We start from the raw sequence: 17,417 nt of genomic DNA on the forward strand, positions 1-17,417 counted from the left end.
CATGGAAGTTAATCGCTGAGGGCAAGCGAAGCTGGGCACTGTGTGCTGAACCAACATTACCACACCCACATTGCCACTTGAACTGAATCCAGTATGTGCTTACTTCCACCTAGCCCATATTTAGAAGCTAGAATTAGACCTCCAGGTCACTGTTTAAAAGTGACTGTAAGTGTCATGTGTTATTTCTTGTGATGTCTCTTCACTACCCCTCTTCTCCGTTAACTTCCAACACTTCCTAAATGTATTGTCTGAACAAATAATTTTACAGTAATGGGTTATAAGCTTCTTGACAACTGTTTCAAGTAATCCTTAGCAGGCACCAACACTGAACAGAGTATATTTCTGTCTGGTATTGTTATAGCTGCACACTATTTTTAGAATTGCAGAGATGTACCCAAACAGCCACTGGTTTAGAGCTAAAAGCAATTAGACATCTCTCTTTTCTTTTTCTTGAACCTCAATCTGACATCTAAGAAAAACTGTCAGTCACATGCTGAAGTTACAGTTGATTTTGACAGCCAAAGAAATGATTAAGAAAAAAAAGAGTCAAGTTTGAATGAATCTAACTTGATACTAAAAACTTCTGAAGTCAGAAATATTCACCCTAAATGTAGACATAATTACATTTTAGTACCCGACTGTATAATTTCTAAATGCTTTTCGTGCTTCAGAGTTACTGGATATACCCTTTATGTCCAAGTATTTACAATATAACTCTGACTGGGAAGATCCATTTGATTGGTTTTCCTATCTCCTAAGTTGTACACACTTTGAGAAAAAATTGCAGTAGGCATGCACCTTGTCAAAGGACAGAGAACCTTGGCAACACAGAGGCTCATCTACTTGCACATGAGTATTTGAGTATTGGAACTCACTTTTTTCACCTTTTTTTTTTTTTTTTTTTTTTTTTTTTTTTTTTTTTTTTGAGGTGCTTCCAAACCAGCTGGGCTATCCAGTGATCCAGTGCACCAGCAGTAGGGAGATGAGACAATTGCAGATGAATGCTGGCTTGCTCCCCCCAAGCATGGTGAAGTAATTTTCCTCTGGGAATGCTGGAAGTATGTAATGCAAGAGCTGCAGCTAAATTCATGGGGCCACACACATGGAAAACTTGTTGTACCCAAGAAATGGCTAGCAAACCTAGAAAAATCCAGTAAACTTCTAAAAATATTCCTGTAACACTACTGGTACTGGGATCAGCATATCAGACACACCTGGGAAGAGAAACATGCACTGACATGTGACTTAAGTTCTCTCCCAAAAAAGCTGTGGCTGCCCCATTCCTGGAAGCATCCAAGGCCAAGCTGGACAGGGCCCTGAGCCACCTGGTCTTGCAGAAAGTGTCCCTCCCCATGGCAGGGGGCTGGAACTAGATGGTCTTTAAAGTCCCTTCCAACCCAAACCATGCCATGATTCTAGAGCTGGCATTACTAAGCCACACTGCACTTCTAAACCCTGACACTGCAAAAGCAGAAAACCCCCAACATACCAAAAAACAGAGACAAAAGTTCTCAGAATGGAGAATATTAACCAACTTATACAGCCTGCCAACACTCCTCCTAAAACTGTTGCAACACCTTATTTAGATTTAAACACGGTATCTGCTTACTTTCTGTCCTACTTTCTGAGGGTACTGTTCACATTCACACAAAGATAATACAATTTAAAGAGGATAATCAAATACTTTCCATGAAATAACTGGTTTCTTCTAATTGTTTCCAAAATATTTTTGGGTTTAAGAACTATAAAGAATGTCATAGTGATGCCATGATGATTTTTTACCTTTTCTTTTATACCCCTTTCATACCTTTTTTCCAACTTCTGTATTCTCAGTGCTTTTTGCCTACTTTCTTGGACTTGTTTGTTCAGCTAGGAGACTGAACATTTTAGAAGCTTCGTAGCTAGGGATCAGTGTGCCCCAGACCCCAAGGTCCTCTCCAGAACACATTTTGTAAACTGAGATAGAACCATCCAGGGGAAGGTTCCTTGGGGGGGGGGGGGGCTCATTTGAGCCTCTCATTGGGGAATCTTTGATAGATCTGCTAATTAGTAAGACATATAATGTTATACCAGATCTTTTGTGTGGTAGGCATTGCGGTGGGCATTGAGGTGCATTCGACCTGGACGTGTGCACCTAAGGGTCCTTAAAATAAATACCAAGGTAAAATCCCTTTTTCCCTTCTACCTGTGTTTGACTCTTGATTTTAAGACCAGGAAAAGGCATCAATAGAGTAGAGGTACATGAAGCTACATGTTAATTTATTTTTACAATCTAAAATCAATATGAGAAAAAACTCAAGAGTTGCTGTATCAGCACTGGGGAAACATTCATCTGTTACGCAATTAATGTAAACTCTGCTTCCAGAAAGACAGCCCAGATTTTGTGTCAAGTAAAGCCTCTGCTCAGTACTACCTGCAGGTTTCAAAGAGACAAATCAAAATTAAAATCCTTCTGTTTTAGAGGAAAGTATAATTGCTCAGGCTCCAGCAGGGCCATGCTCCCAGAACACTTTCTCTTAGGACTGTTCTGTTCGAGCTCCCGGCATCAACAGTCCCCAGAGCCAAAGGTGGAGTGCTGTGAGTCACAGCTGTTCCAGCAAGGACAGCAACTGCACCGGCCTTGCTCTGTGGGATGCACAGACAGCTTCTCAAGAATGACACGTGGATCTCAGACTGGATTCACAGAAAGTGGTATATCAGTTTTCCTTCTTTCAGTTGGCTTTACAAACCCTGTGGATTCCCTTCAGTTGCCATTTTTAGGATGGATATTACTCCTCTGTTCCCCAAACACCAAATTATTGGCCTGCCAAAGAAAAGCTATTTCCATCACTGAGGGAAATAAAAAGAGCCACCAACTTAACAAACAGGTTTTGTTTTTATTAATAAAACCAAAACAAATAAAACCAGATGAGGCATTCCAGCTGTCTGAGCAAAACAAGCTCTCATATGACTGAATTAAACTGGAGGGGCATGACAGTGGTGTGGCACCTGTTGCAGAAGTATTTTTCTAATGCCTTTAAAGGCCAGAATCCCCCCAAAAGGACAGAAAAATTGCATTTTTCATGAGAAGCAACATGTACATCCCATCAGGCTTGGTTTTCACACCTCACCTTCCTGTGCATGTTGCAGCAGACTCATTTATAGACATGGTTAAACATTCAGAGTATCCATCTGATTCCAGTATTTTGTAATTGAACACCACTTGGCATTTGCTTTGCCACGAGGACTCCAAACACACCATTTTTATGAATTCTGTGTAATATTTTTCTTAAATGTCATAGAGCTTTTCTGCCACTCAAGGAAAAAAAAAACAATCAGTGCAGCTCTCATGCTTTCTCAGATTTTGCTTTTCAACTGGTCTTTTCAAAAGACAAATGAAAAGTTTGTCTGCAGAGGTGTCAAGCATAAATGAACTAGGGAGTCATTGGGATTTTTTTCAGAGAAGTACTACCAGCAGAGAAAATACCTGAAAAATCTCACCACGACCATGGTTATGATCATCTCATAGGCAACAATATTTATGTTCTTAAATAACATGAACATGTGATTCTAACACTGCTTTAGTAGTGATAAATATATGTGATGATATTCCCTCTTATTTATGGTACACCAGTCTTCTTTTTGCATACTAATATTTTCATGAAAGATTAAGTGAGTAGTAGCAACAACATTGCCTTGTGCTAGCAGAAATATTTACAAGGAAGAAGAAATGAAGCAATTACCAAAAAAAGTGCAGCTAACAGATAAAGGAAAACCGAAAATCGGCTACATGGCTAGAGCACCATGTTAACATTACCCACAAATGCATCAAATCTATCTTGATATTGTCTAGAAAATCCACTGATTCTGGCATATAGTTGCATCCTCACTAGATAAACTTTTAAGAAATTCCTTCTGCATTCTAGTCCAAGTTTTCTACATTGAAAATAATATGTAAAAAAAACAAGTGAGGAAAAATGTTTCCACGGAGTCAAATGTAAAGTCTATTTTAACACAGTTACAACCTGGTGTAATATCCCAAACTTTGCTGCTCCAGAAACAGGCAACAACATGATTTGTACCACTGTGTTTTGTCAAAAAAGTCAGCACAAAAAGAGGCAAAACCTATTGATGTCTATTTGAACTATATCTCTCCCACAAATGATTTCATTTAGGTGATCTACAGGAGGCCACAAAATAAAGTTAAAAGCAGAGGTTCAGGTCGGGTGTCTTCACCTTCCTTTACACACCACTGCTGTCACTTACATGGCACCCTGGCACATTACAAAAGGGAATATTTAGATGTCACAGTGCATGTTTTGCAGTGCTTGTCAGGTTTTGCAAAGTGTAGCTTTGCCAGAGAGAACGTAGCACTTCTCGGGTGCTTGGGATGATACGCTGCAGAGCACACACCTTAATTATGGGCAGCTATTTAGTACCTGTCATGACAAGCCTTAAAGTCGTCATCGTATTACATTTAGAGTATAATTTACACCATGTCTTGCACCAGTCTCGCCCTGGCCCAGAATTTCCAGGAAGCTGCTGTACCTTATTGTTGCTCCCTGCAGTCGATCGATTTTCTTGTTGAGCTCCGCAATGATGCTGTGCAGCTCCGTGATCCGTTCCTCGTAGCGCAGCGTTGTTCGCTCCTGCACATCTTCATGCTCTCTCATCAGGTGGGACTGCTCACACTGAAGCAGAGAAGGAAGAAAACAGAAAGGGCATTATGGACAACAACAGGGAGATCTGGCACGAGGCACAAGTGTGCAGCACTATCATCTTCTTACTCACCAAACCAACAATGCCTTAGCAAGAGAAAAGGACAGATGCAAAACACCGACAGGTACATAAAGGTAGATAGTTACATAGTTGAGGAACTGACAGACTATGCAGTGTACTTTTATTATTTTGTTTGTCTTCCTAAAGAGCAGAAGTTGCTGTTGCTGCTTGAAAAAAACCCACCAGTTGCATCTCAAAATAGCTATAAATATACAATCTTTGAATCCTAGGATCTTCCCGATGTGGTCTGAATTAAAACAAATCCTATAGCAGAAACCACACTATTATAAAGTAATCACAGTTTGAGGTTGTAACTTCTTCTCTCGTGTAAGTTACCGCTTTTACTAACCCTTAGAGATAATACAGCATATTTTTATTATGTTCATACTCTCCAAAAAATCTTATGCTTTGAACAATTACAGAGCTACATGACTGCTTGTTATTTATACATGTCACAAAATCCTTTTTCCTTCCCACAGATTTTTAAATGTAGCCTCCCTGGCTTACTCTTCAGGCCAGCAAACAGTCTATTTCAATTACAGCAAACCATTACAAACCACTGCAATTACAAACCAGCAGTGCATGCTGATTGAAGTTTGCTTGGCAGTGGCTGGCAAGAGTAAGGCTTCTAACATTTTGCTTCTGACCCCCTTCAGTCAAGCCTCCTTGCAATCACACAATGCTGAGTACTATGCTGTCAAAAAAAGAAAATTCACAAGCCATTTAAGAGTATAAAACCCACACTCCTTAAATGATGACATGCAATGTAGATTCCTAGCATTTCTAAGGGCCAAAATTGATGGTAATGTTGGAGGTCCTCCAAAATTCCTGAATCAACCCCTTTTTTTTCAAATCAAGTAAACACTCTAATACAAGCTAACTCCCTAAACCCTTTGCCACAAATAATAATAATATACCCAAAGTAGTAGATGTGCCAGAATTTTCAGAATTTGCTCCCATATTTTTGGCCACTTACATTCACAGCTTGAGAACATCATCTACATAAAAGACTGCTTGAAAATTAAAATTTACATTGAGCTTCAATAACATTTTTATTTTGAACTTTAAATACAATTTATTCCACAGTTTTTAACTTCCATGAATATGCACACTGAGAAGTAGCCCAGACATCAGAGTACTCTTCCACAGACTACAACAAAATAGTTTCTACCATCTGCTGTAGTAAAAACCACTTTCACCTACACTAAGAAAAACAGATCATATCATCACACTGCAGAGGAGAGCAAACGGACACATTTCAGAAGATTGATAATGTTCACTGCGCTTGTAAGACTTCATGTTGGCAACTGATACGGCTGTACATGTATATTACAATGACTCTTTGTTATAGGATCATTCCACAACTTATTTCTCACATTTCCACATCTTTATCTTTCTGAAGAACTACCATAGCTTTCAAAGTGCAGAAATAACACAGAGAAAATGCTTCACAAAAGCTCTAGAGCAGATTTAGGGGCAATAAAGAGTTGCTTCTTCAACCTAAATTTCTTCTGACACACATATATGCCCACAAATGCTACCTCAGCATTATCCAGATCAATCTGTTATGTGCACTGGTGGGTTTTTTAAACCAAAGGGATGTTTCAGATAGAGTGTATAGTAATTGTTTCCAGACAATAAATAAAACCCCTATCACAACGATTTTTGTCTTTCTAAGCTATCCACTGAAAAGCAGAATTTGTTTATCTTGACTGAAGATATATGGTCTTTTGCTAATGGATCTCAGCCACATTACGACTTGATTTCTGTTTTCTCCAGCCATTTCTCAGTCACCATTTTTCAGGATAACATTGTTCAGTGACAGATGTACTTTGTGAACAACCAGCAGTCTGGCAATATAAGACAACAGCTTCACATTTGATTTTCTAAAAGAGCTCTTGAATTATCTTAGGTAAAAGCAACTGGAAAAGGCCAAAAGGAAACCTCTGTGAAAGAAAGGGCATGATGCTAAGGACTGCTCTCTCTTGGAGGAGGGGAACAGTATTACATCTACATTCTGGTTATCCATGACAAGCCTCAAGTGAAAACGGCAAAAGCATCCAAGCAATGGAAGCATGATTCAATATGAATCCCAAAATGCAGCAATGGAAAATTCTTCTGGTTATTCAGGATTGCTCTTTATTACACAACATTTATCTGAAAATTTAAAAAGGAATAGAAACAAATGCATGTTTTCCTACCCACTGCTGAAGTTTTTCTCTGGGATACTGTGACTATTCACCATCCTCCTTAGTTTCTTTATGCTTTGAGTCTCAGAACAGCGATCTAACACCAATCCTTACTTCCTTCCAAGGTGTACACACTCAGCTCTTACAATTTATTTGCATGTCAGTCACACAATAAATACCTTATACCCTTTTCCTCATCTCTCTTTCAGCCTCATACTTGAGAGCTTCAGCCTCAAAACCCTTAAGAGGTCTAATTCTACGAGAAAGCAAACACAGGGATAACCTACTGAGAGGCTGCAAAAGATGAGCAATGAATTGTTGGGGTCAGGAGAGGAGTTTCCAGCACAGTTCTCACTCTAAGTTGAGAACTCTTGGCTGTTTTTTGGTACAGATTAAAAAGGTTATTTCATTTGCAATATAAATTAACAATGGTTAGAAACACAACTGTCTGATCCCTTGATGCTGGGAAACAACAATAAGAGCAAGAAGTGTATGAGGGAGAAGGAGGATAAGAGAAAACATTTTAATTCAAGCTTATTGTCTGAACAGATGATTCTATTGCTTATTAATGTACACAAATTCCTAGCGAAAGAAACACTAACAATGTGTTAAATTATTTTAACCTTTATATTAAATTTGAAGTGTTCAATCAGAGCACAAAAAAAAAAAAGACCTACTGGCAGCAGTGCTCATTAAGAGATGCCCCAGTGCCTCAGGTCCTGAAGAGACAAACACTGACTGTGGTGTTACTCACCAAGAACACAAGTCATCACCTGAACAAGCCGCAGTCATAAACCTGTCTAACAGGATTACAGAAGCTAAAAACCTTTGCTCAACTAATACAGTGTTTTAATTTGAGGGGAGTGGCAGATTTAAAAGTGGCAATCCATTAATCTAAATTTAAGTATAAAAACAAGTCTATTGTGCTAAATTCTCAATCACAAAAGCATGCATGGTCAGAATTAATTGTTCTGTGGTACGTTCTATACTTAATGTGGAAGATGTATATAAGCACACAGAATTAATCCATGTCAGATACAGACATCACACAGCAGAACAAGTAATTTCAACGTTCATCTGAACACCACACATTTCTACTTCAAGTTTCTCTGTTAAATGAGAAACTGAAGCCTTCCTGTGAAGTTCACATGTTCTTACATGTCTACAGAGAGTGCTGCTTCTGTTCTTGTATGTCTACAGAGCGTTGGTTTTACTCTTCTCTTAAACTCTGCTGTTGCTCCCTATATTCTGAATGATCAAGAGGATGGCAAAGAATTATTACTGCAGTAATGAGACTTACTGCTGTGACACAGGATTCAGAACAATACAGCATATTCTTTGTCTAGAGCTATTATAAAAATCCAAAATAACAATGACTAAGCACAAAGAATGAGAGAGCAGGACAATCTTGTGAAAGGAGATGAAATTATAGGAAAAATATAGTACATGAATGATCTCTTCTTGCTGTATTTGCTGAAACATTCAGCATGTTTATTAAATCCCATGCTCAATCACAGAACTGCAGAATTCAATGTCACAGAATATCGGAAATGCCAAGAATGTTGATGGATTAGAAAGATTATATAAATCCATGGAGGATAGGACAATACAGGACTATAAAATGCGATGTGGCCTCCTGCTCACAGATGTTGGCAGAAAGGTGGAGGAGTATGAAGGAGGACAATTCTCTATGTGCAGTTCTTACGCTCTCCCTTCAGACTCCCACTGTTTATCAAAGCCAGGATGCTGTGCCACATAGAGCCAGTAGAAAGCACTACAATTCTCATAATCACAGAAACATTTCTGGAAGAAGACATTAGTTGTGGTTGACCAGTGTTTTACAGCAAATTTCATTCGAGAGATCACTTTACTGCCAAATTGTACACTGATAAAACACAGAGATCTGCTGTGTTACTGAAAAAATAAAAGCATGTAGAGAAATGCTATAGCTGGTCTCCAGAGGCTGCAGATTTGGAAGTGAGTATGCTACAACAACCACTAATCAATTACATCACAAATCTTAAGTCCAGGCTGTCCAACTAGCTTTCTTCACCATTTGTCATCTATTACTTGAGCTGTGGTTCCCCAAATCATCTCCACTCTGCTAATCACTAATCCTTTCTTCCAAATGCCTCACATGCCTCATGAAATGATGGGAGAGGTATTACCAAAGATGCATTTTAAGAGCTATTTGTTCCAGAGAGCATTTGCTACTTCACCTAAAATTAAATTTGCTGCCTTTTTAAGTGCAGTCTCCAGATGCAGAACAAAGATTTAATACTGATCCACTAGCATCTGAGTATGGTTATGCAGAACCCCAAACACCTCCTATTTAATTTATGCCTCCTGAACCTCTGATTCACATTAGACAGAGGCTGGAGAGGAAAGAATAATGAACGAATCTCTGTGGAGTGGGAAGAAAAGTTCAAAAACTTATGTTAAGTGGCACCTCTACTTGGAAGTGATGCAGTCAGAAAAAGACGACAAGGTGCAGTGGTTTCACCAGTGTATGTCTCAGTACTTAAACACTGCCAACACACTCAATATATTAGTTGTGTTTGTTTAATGGTTGAAATTCCGTAAGAAAGATTTGTGTTTTATTTAATACACACTAAATTCTATCCTCTTGAGGGCTTTAGAAAAAAATTAACTGAAAAGAGATAAATCAGTTATCCTTTTTAGAAACTGTTCATTAAAAAATACTTATTGTTTATCTGAAATCTAGCTACCACCCTGCCTTTCAGATACTCCAGTTTTGTGCTATTCAGAGGTCAGGTGGCAGTAATCACTATGTTTGTGCTCACAAGGCTCAGTATCAAGTAAAAACCCCCAGCATTACAAACTGAGCGCTATATACACTCGCATCATTGGAACACCAAACAATCTTGTGCTAACAGAGTACACGTTAATTTGGATTAAGGACTGATCCTTAATCCCAGTCACCAGCAATGTAGATCCGCCACTGTATGGGAGCCCCTATAGGGCACTCTTCACTGGCTTAGAGATAATATATGTATTTTTAAATAAAGACCCAGAAAAATAATAAAACACTAACAAAAACCTGTGGTTAGCACCAGACCCTCCAGAGTTATAAATAACAACAAAGTCAGTGCAGTCATGCAGCATGATGTGGATCATTTGGATACAGTGAATCCATGTGGGAGTTTAATGATTGCCAAATGCAACCTCCTATCAAACTGTAAGCCAGAAAGAGGACTCTATCCCAAGAATGCCACAGAAATTAGAAAAGGCTCTCAGGATTATAGCTGATAAACCATGTTAACTCCCAGTGTGGCTCTGGCTCACATATTGAGAGGAATAAAAACACAAAAGTGATTTTTATTTCTGGATATTACATTGATGGTCTGCAATAACAGTATCACTTACAAGACCACAAACCTTAAAAGGCAGCTGAAAAAACCATTAGGGAATTCAGGCAAAGGCCAAAATAAGGGAGGACTGAAGAAAGAGCCTGAAAATTGAGACTTCTACATTTGGCTTGAGTTCAAGTAACACAGATAAAAGGTCTCATCAAAATGCACCAAATATTGAAAACTCTAAATCTGCAAAATCACAGAATGGCCAAGGCTGACAGGGACCCCTGCAAGTTACTCACTCAGTCCCCTACCCAATCCCAGACCAGGTCCAGGTGCCTTGAGTACTTCCGAGGTTGGAGATTGTACAACTTCTCTGAGCAACAAATAAGGTGCCATATTTTACAGGCCAAATTGCTTTGATTATCTCTAGCCAAGTATTTTGAATTAGTTTTGAAATTTTAACTACTTATAAAAGGTATTTGATACAATGACAGTATCTGAAAACGAAGGCCTGTTAGAAAAGAGAGAAATATTAAGAACAATAGTTCAATTTTCTGTGTTTGCATTTGCCTCTCTGTAAGACCTTGAAAGCATCAGAGTTCTGACTTTATTGTTGTTTAACACCTTGGCTTTCCACTGGCTGTATTTTCCACAATTCCAACTGCCTTACTGTAAGCTAGACTGAGATAATAAGTAATAACAGCAAAGCACTGAAAATTAGCAATAACTTTTGATCACTGTTAATTTGTGCAGTGTTGAAATATGACCCAGGAGTGCAAGGCTCTGCAACCAGTTACCCAATCCACTGAGAACATGCTGTAATTCTTATATTCTACAAAATTTCAAAGCACTTGTTGCTTATATTGACTTCAAACCAAAATTAATCGAATTAATTCTTGGGGTTTTGCTTTAGAAGAATGTCTTCGACACATAAAAGGTATAATCCATGGCAACTATGTGTCATGCAGTCTTAAAATTCTTTTGTCTTGTGACATTGTTGAGTATTTTATTCTCTCTCTGAGGAACATGGACTACACAAAACCAAGGACCATCTTCAAATAGTCCTACTACTGTTGCCCACCTGTGCTTTTGCCAATTTCTTTTCCAACAGGTCACGCTCCTTTTCTGTTTGTTGTAGACGCTTATTAAGCTCCACGATGTCTCCCTTTAATGAAGCCAGGGCTGCTAAATGAAGCTGGACGACAAAAAGGAAAGAAACAAATTAACTAAGTCACAAGCCATGTAGCACTAGTGTTTCAGAGAAAAGACAGCATAGGACAGCAGCTATAGTAATGATGGATTTCTGTAGCAGTTAATAGGAACGTTAGTAGAACGAAATCTAAAAGAAATCCACATGCAACTAAAAATTTAACTACTAATTTTACCATTAATTTTTCTCTCCAGGCAGCACACACATTCCTTCACCATATCCTTTATAAGGATAAATACAATGAGGAATAATTCAGCTAGAAATGTGTAGATTAGTTCTAACACAGTTTATTAAGAGGTAGCCTGAGTCTTGCTCTATAAAACATTACATTAAATGCTGACTCAGATTTGCATTATAGAATGAGGTGTACACGTTTTGATGCCTTTAGACATACAGAGGTTATCAGTTTGGTGAAAGTGGGTAACTCCATGCACAGGATTTGTTTTATTTTGCAACCAATGCTTACTCCACCGTGAGCTACTCTTCTGCAGTTGTTGTTCTCCTCAGTCCCATGCCAGTGAGTTTCAGTGATTCTTATCTAATAACCCACACATGAAGAACCCGAACTGTTTTTCTTTCTGTAGTAGATCCTTTTGATGAAAGATACTTTCTACCCTTAACTGATAGCATGTGGAACTATATATCAGGCTAGGATAACTCACGACATTGAAATTAGGTTAGCTACACAACTTAGAAACCAAGAACAGTTCTTAAAAGAATTTTAATTTTTCACACTTTCTTCTTGTCCTTAAATATCCCATTCATCGTTTCACTAAAGGCATCAGCCAGAATTCAACACTTAAGTACTGACAACTGCAACTGAAAAGTCCAGGAGGAAAACCAGTCACTAGCACTGAAGTCTTTCTTTGTAGTAGTAAAGAAACAGCTTCAAGTTATACTGGGTATGAAAACAGAAGTGACCTTTCACACTAGACCAAGCAACACAGCAAACACTGCTGCTGCCAAGATTCAGGCTGAAATAAAAACCCTGCCTCTAATCCTCCACCCACTTTCAGTCCCTCACTCTGATATTCTATTGGGCGGGTCACCTATATAAATTCTACCTTTACAGTACTGGAAGCCAGAAAAACCATGTTTTCCCATAGTGATGTGTGAGAGCAGCTGCCTGACAGCAGAGAGACCAGATCATCTGGCAACAGCTTCTTCACATACAGTATTCCCACTGTTAATCAAAAAAATTCTGCCTTCAAGACAGAAAAGATAAATTTAAAAAGATATTTGGATGCGAATTCTGCCTTTTTAAATGCTGCTTAACTAGTTATTCCCTGGGTATCCTCATTTGTGAGTTCAGTTGAAAGTATTTTTTATTATGTCAGCTACAAAAATACCTTGCATACATGCAGTTATTTTTTCCAGTACAAATAAACACATGCACAACTATACGTTGCAGAACATTTAAGATTGTCAAAGCAGCCTTAATTTTTCATGTAAAAACACAGTAATTCTGGCTTGCTATGGACATATCCTACATAGCTTCTATAAAGTATATACACTGAAACCTCTTAAAACCCAGAAACATTCTAAATGCCTTTAAGTATTTTTGGCCCTCAGCAGAAGGCCTTCCTTCCTACCACAGGAAACTATGCACTCCATTTACAGTGTGGAGAAAAAAGAACCAGACCAATTGTACCAATCTGTTCATAACTTGTTTCCAATTTGCAGGAAAGCTGGTGAATTTTTAAGCCACTGTTTCACCTTGTTCCCGTAACAGAGTGGAATTATTGCAATGAAGGTCACAAGTTTGTTCACCAGAATGTGCATCCTTCAAACAGTACGTGAAAAATGGCTACAATTCTCCAAATTGAATAAAACAATGCTACATAGTCAAGTATCATTCCCTTTCATACACTGTAATTAAATGATCACCAGCTGTGGTTTTGATTAAATTCAAGACTAACAACGTCCATACACATGGCCTCGTAACACAAAAGGACAACATTAATTTGAAAATCTCAATGAAAAACAACTTGTTCTCTGAACAGTGGAATTAACGAGGCAGACTTCCAATGGATTTGTCTTTGTCCTCTTCACCCTCTGCAGTCACTGCAACCTGGGTAACAAACAACGTGAATGGTGCATGGTTTTACAGCAACCCTGCTGCCTGGCCTGGCAGCCCCTGCCAAGCACGGGGATCCTGAATCCACCTATGTGTTCAATACTGCTTCTCTCTTGTCCAAGTAACCAAAGGATGGCTTTACTAATGACAAGGAAAGCTTGTTGCATCTTTCACCACCCAAAATTATCCTTTCATTAATTGGACTGTTTCAGTTTCCATATGCTAATAAAAGAATAAATAAAGAAATTTACTGAAAGGGCGGACTAGGCAAAAGGCAACTATCATAACAGAGGAGGGCTACTCGTCATACTCTACTTTGAAGTGCAAGTAATGTTTCCAGCTACTACTGCAATACAGAAGGTTAACACAGCCAGTGTAGCTGTGTATTCTTGGCGGAGTCAAGCTCTCCTCGACATGTAATTTAAAAGGTGTTACAAACTATTGTTGCACTTTCCCTTAAGGTGTGAGCGTTCCCACAGACCATGCTTCCTAGTGCGCTTGTTTATCACAAGGGAGGTGGGAACTGGAACATCGATCTTTGGATGTTGCTGGAACTCATAAAAGGAAATATCTGAGCAAAGAGCTACAGACCATGCAGAAGTCATTTGGGCGGGCGGGGGGGAGGGGAGGGAGAAATTAATGTTTAAAAGTCAAGTTTAATCATCCACACTATTAAAGTGGGAAAGACTCCACTTAAAAATCTCAACCAGCAAGTCCCCCACAACTCTAACTCTGCAGCACTGAACTGCTACAGGATGGTGACAAATGAGAAAGAGAGAATGGGGGAAAGAGAGAAAGAGAAAACACACGGCATACTGTTTTTCTCTCCTCAGCAAACAGTGGCAGATAAGGCAGAATCACTATGACTAACATTCATGCCAGACATTTATAGTTCAAGGTGGGCTGCCTCTTAAATGACACGAGATTATGAAATAGATCAAAAAACTCAGCAGTGTGCAAAATTAACACAGACAGCACAAATATTCCCACAAGACAGTGGTCTGAACCTTTAAGCAATAGACTGCAGAGAGACCTACTTCATACAGAGAAAACAGTCAATTGACAAAGCCTGTGTCATTCATAAACTTTGTATTGATCCAATACAGCTACTCGAATTCCACCAAGAAAGAAACCACTGTTGTGATGCTGATGCACCCAAACTGTCCAACAGGACACACACGGTCAACATGTGAGAACAAACATAAAGATCAGACTAGCCAACCAATATGCTTCTCTACCATCATCCAAGAAAATTAGAAAATACATTAGATGCATGGTATAAAAAATTGGTTACCTATCTTAACTTAGAAGCTACAATTTCCTTCAATTTTTATTGCTGTAACAACAGCAGGTTGCATTACTGAAATGTATACACACCACATGTTATACTCAATATTATCCTGTCAGGTTTTTATCTATTAAATTTTATATATTAAATATACAGTAACATTTATTATTATTAAGATATTAATATAAAATTTAAAAATGGCATAGTATGCTCTTGTTAAAATGCAAACCAATGTACAGCTAAGTTTTTAAAGGTACCATAATTATAAAAACAGAAGAACAAGCTTAGGAAAAGCAACTTCCTGACCTCTGATCAAGCCTCCTTTACGAGTGCAGTTTCTTCTCATTATCCACCTGTTCTAGTAGCATTTCATACAATACTGCAGAAATGATTTGTGATGCATATTTTGAAGACTGCTTTTGGTGCTGTGAAATATTCTATGCAGGTACAATTAGGAACAACATCTGTGGGCGGTCGGGTTTCTGAAGAATTTTGTGGGAAACAAATACAGAAGTGGATGGGACAGTGAGACAAATGCCAAGGAAGCAGGTGACTACTGTACTGTTGTACACACTGCTGGAAATGTTCTGAGGCCAAGAACAAACCAAGAGAAAGACACAAAGAGCAATGAAGGAGGGTGCTGAAAAAGTAAGGTTAAAGCCCTGAAAAGCAGTGAAATTACTATTATACCCAGCATTTTTCCCAGCCGTTGTGAAATGTGATCCCCACCACTAAATCTGATCCACATTTTTCATTCCCTCAGCCTGGAACCAAGCTAATTAAACCATATTGCTAAAACCAGTTGTACTCACTGCACATGTTTGCTATTTTCAACAGAGAAATCAAAAGAAGGAACTATGCACATAATTTTCTGTGAAACTAAAGTACTAATCTTATCTTTATCCTCTTTTTTCCTGTATTCCTCAACCACAGTACCGCTCCGCACCAGTTTGGGAACAGATGTTCAGAAAAGTAATCTGTGACATAACCAGGGACCCATAAAATCATACCAAACTATATACCAATACAAAGCAGCCAAACACCAAAAGACCAATTAATTTGTTCTCTGTGTGTCCTCTGTAGCTGATCAGTAAAGCCCTACCATGGGAGAAGGATCAGAGATTGGCCAGGGTGATGTGTCCACGAAGCTCAGGAAGAATGTGGCTGGGTGGGACTGATCACAGCTGTTGCAAAAAAGCCGGCTTGATCTCAACACCAAGAGGACCTGAGCATGGGTTTTGCTTTACATAAACAACTATCACCAGCTGAGATAATCAGCTGGTGTGTATTGGTCCCCAAGCTCATTAAGAGTGCAAATGTCTCCCTGAGTTGGCCAGGCCAGTGTGGGGTACCTATATACACAGCTCAGCCCAAAATAAAAACCATAAAAACATAATCAACTGACAGAATTTCAAAGAGAGTAATAAGCTTGAGCCAGTTTCAATTCACACATTTAATCCTGACAAGGCCAGGGATGCCCAGGGTGGTGATGACAATTACATTAGAGGCTGGGAACCACGCTGGTGCTGTGATTGAGCTGTGCACCGCAATTGCTCTCTTCTGCTGTGTGTGACTTGTATCTGCATTGTGTTATCACTGTGTTTTGTGTCACGATGCTAAAACAGAAATCCCATGTACCATCAACTACCTTCAAATAAACATGATGTTAGACATCACACCTTCCACATGTGGATTGTCTAAAAGAAGCCCATCAGAGAGTACTGGGCTCTGACATTCTCTCCTCTTATTTCCCACTGGCATTTAGCATAGTTTAGTGCAATTAATCCACAATATGGACATTTTCTGTGTATTGCATCTACTTAATGACAGGCAGTACACATAAAAACATCTGATTAAATATTAAGAATGTTGCCTCTTCTCTGAAAACTTTCCAATTTTTTTGTTATCAAATTACACTGGACACTACACTGGATTTGAAAACCCAAGCTGCTTTGTAACATGAGAGATGGTAGGTGTAGAGAACAACATGGAAAATACAGTCAGAACTCCAGCTAACAGTGCAGAATGGGCAAAACAGCAAATGTCTACCCACTGTATTTTCTGACACCTTTCCTCTTCAAGGGAAAGAGGGATTGCAGTCAAGGAATGAAAAGGCTAGTAATGTAAGTTCATTGTGAAAAACACATCTTAAGATGCAGAACAGTAAAACCTTCAGCAATCTCAGGGCTGTGGTTGTGCTGTGGATTGCTAACTTTCATAAATGGCAGTACAGAACAGTATTGGGGCTGGTGCAGGGAAGGCATAGACGAGGCTGGCACTTATCTGCTGAGGTGAATGAGAACCTTTCATGCTAAGGCATGGCAGATATATTGAAGACATATGAACAAGTTACAGAGGAAAAAATTACACTGAACAGTAAGTGTGAAAGAAATCACAGCACTGGTTCACACAACCAGGAAAAAAACCCAAACAAAACGAAACAAAGAAAAGTCGAGGCAAAGCTTAAAAATCTTTCTAAGAGAGAAGTTAAAGATATGAAACTCATGTTACAGACATTTGTTATAGCTAAAACTCCAAGGCATTGTCAAGTTTACATTTCATCAGGAGCAGAGATGAG

General features: G+C 38.8%; 1 protein-coding gene across 2 annotated transcripts in view; it reads right to left on the reverse strand.

The window, feature by feature from the left end:
• MCC (MCC regulator of WNT signaling pathway) overlaps positions 1–17,417 on the reverse strand; it is a 135,647-nt gene that overhangs the window by 55,643 nt on the left and 62,587 nt on the right. For both annotated transcript variants that reach the window (XM_082301277.1, XM_082301278.1), the window contains exons 2-3: positions 11,346–11,459; positions 4,528–4,670 (exon numbers count right to left, since the gene is read on the reverse strand). In XM_082301277.1, coding sequence (XP_082157403.1) covers positions 4,528–4,670; positions 11,346–11,459 — 257 coding nt within the window. The remainder of the gene's footprint in view (positions 1–4,527; positions 4,671–11,345; positions 11,460–17,417) is intronic.

Source organism: Coloeus monedula (assembly GCF_965178545.1).
Source record: "Coloeus monedula genome assembly, chromosome: Z".
Taxonomy (NCBI): domain Eukaryota; kingdom Metazoa; phylum Chordata; class Aves; order Passeriformes; family Corvidae; genus Coloeus; species Coloeus monedula.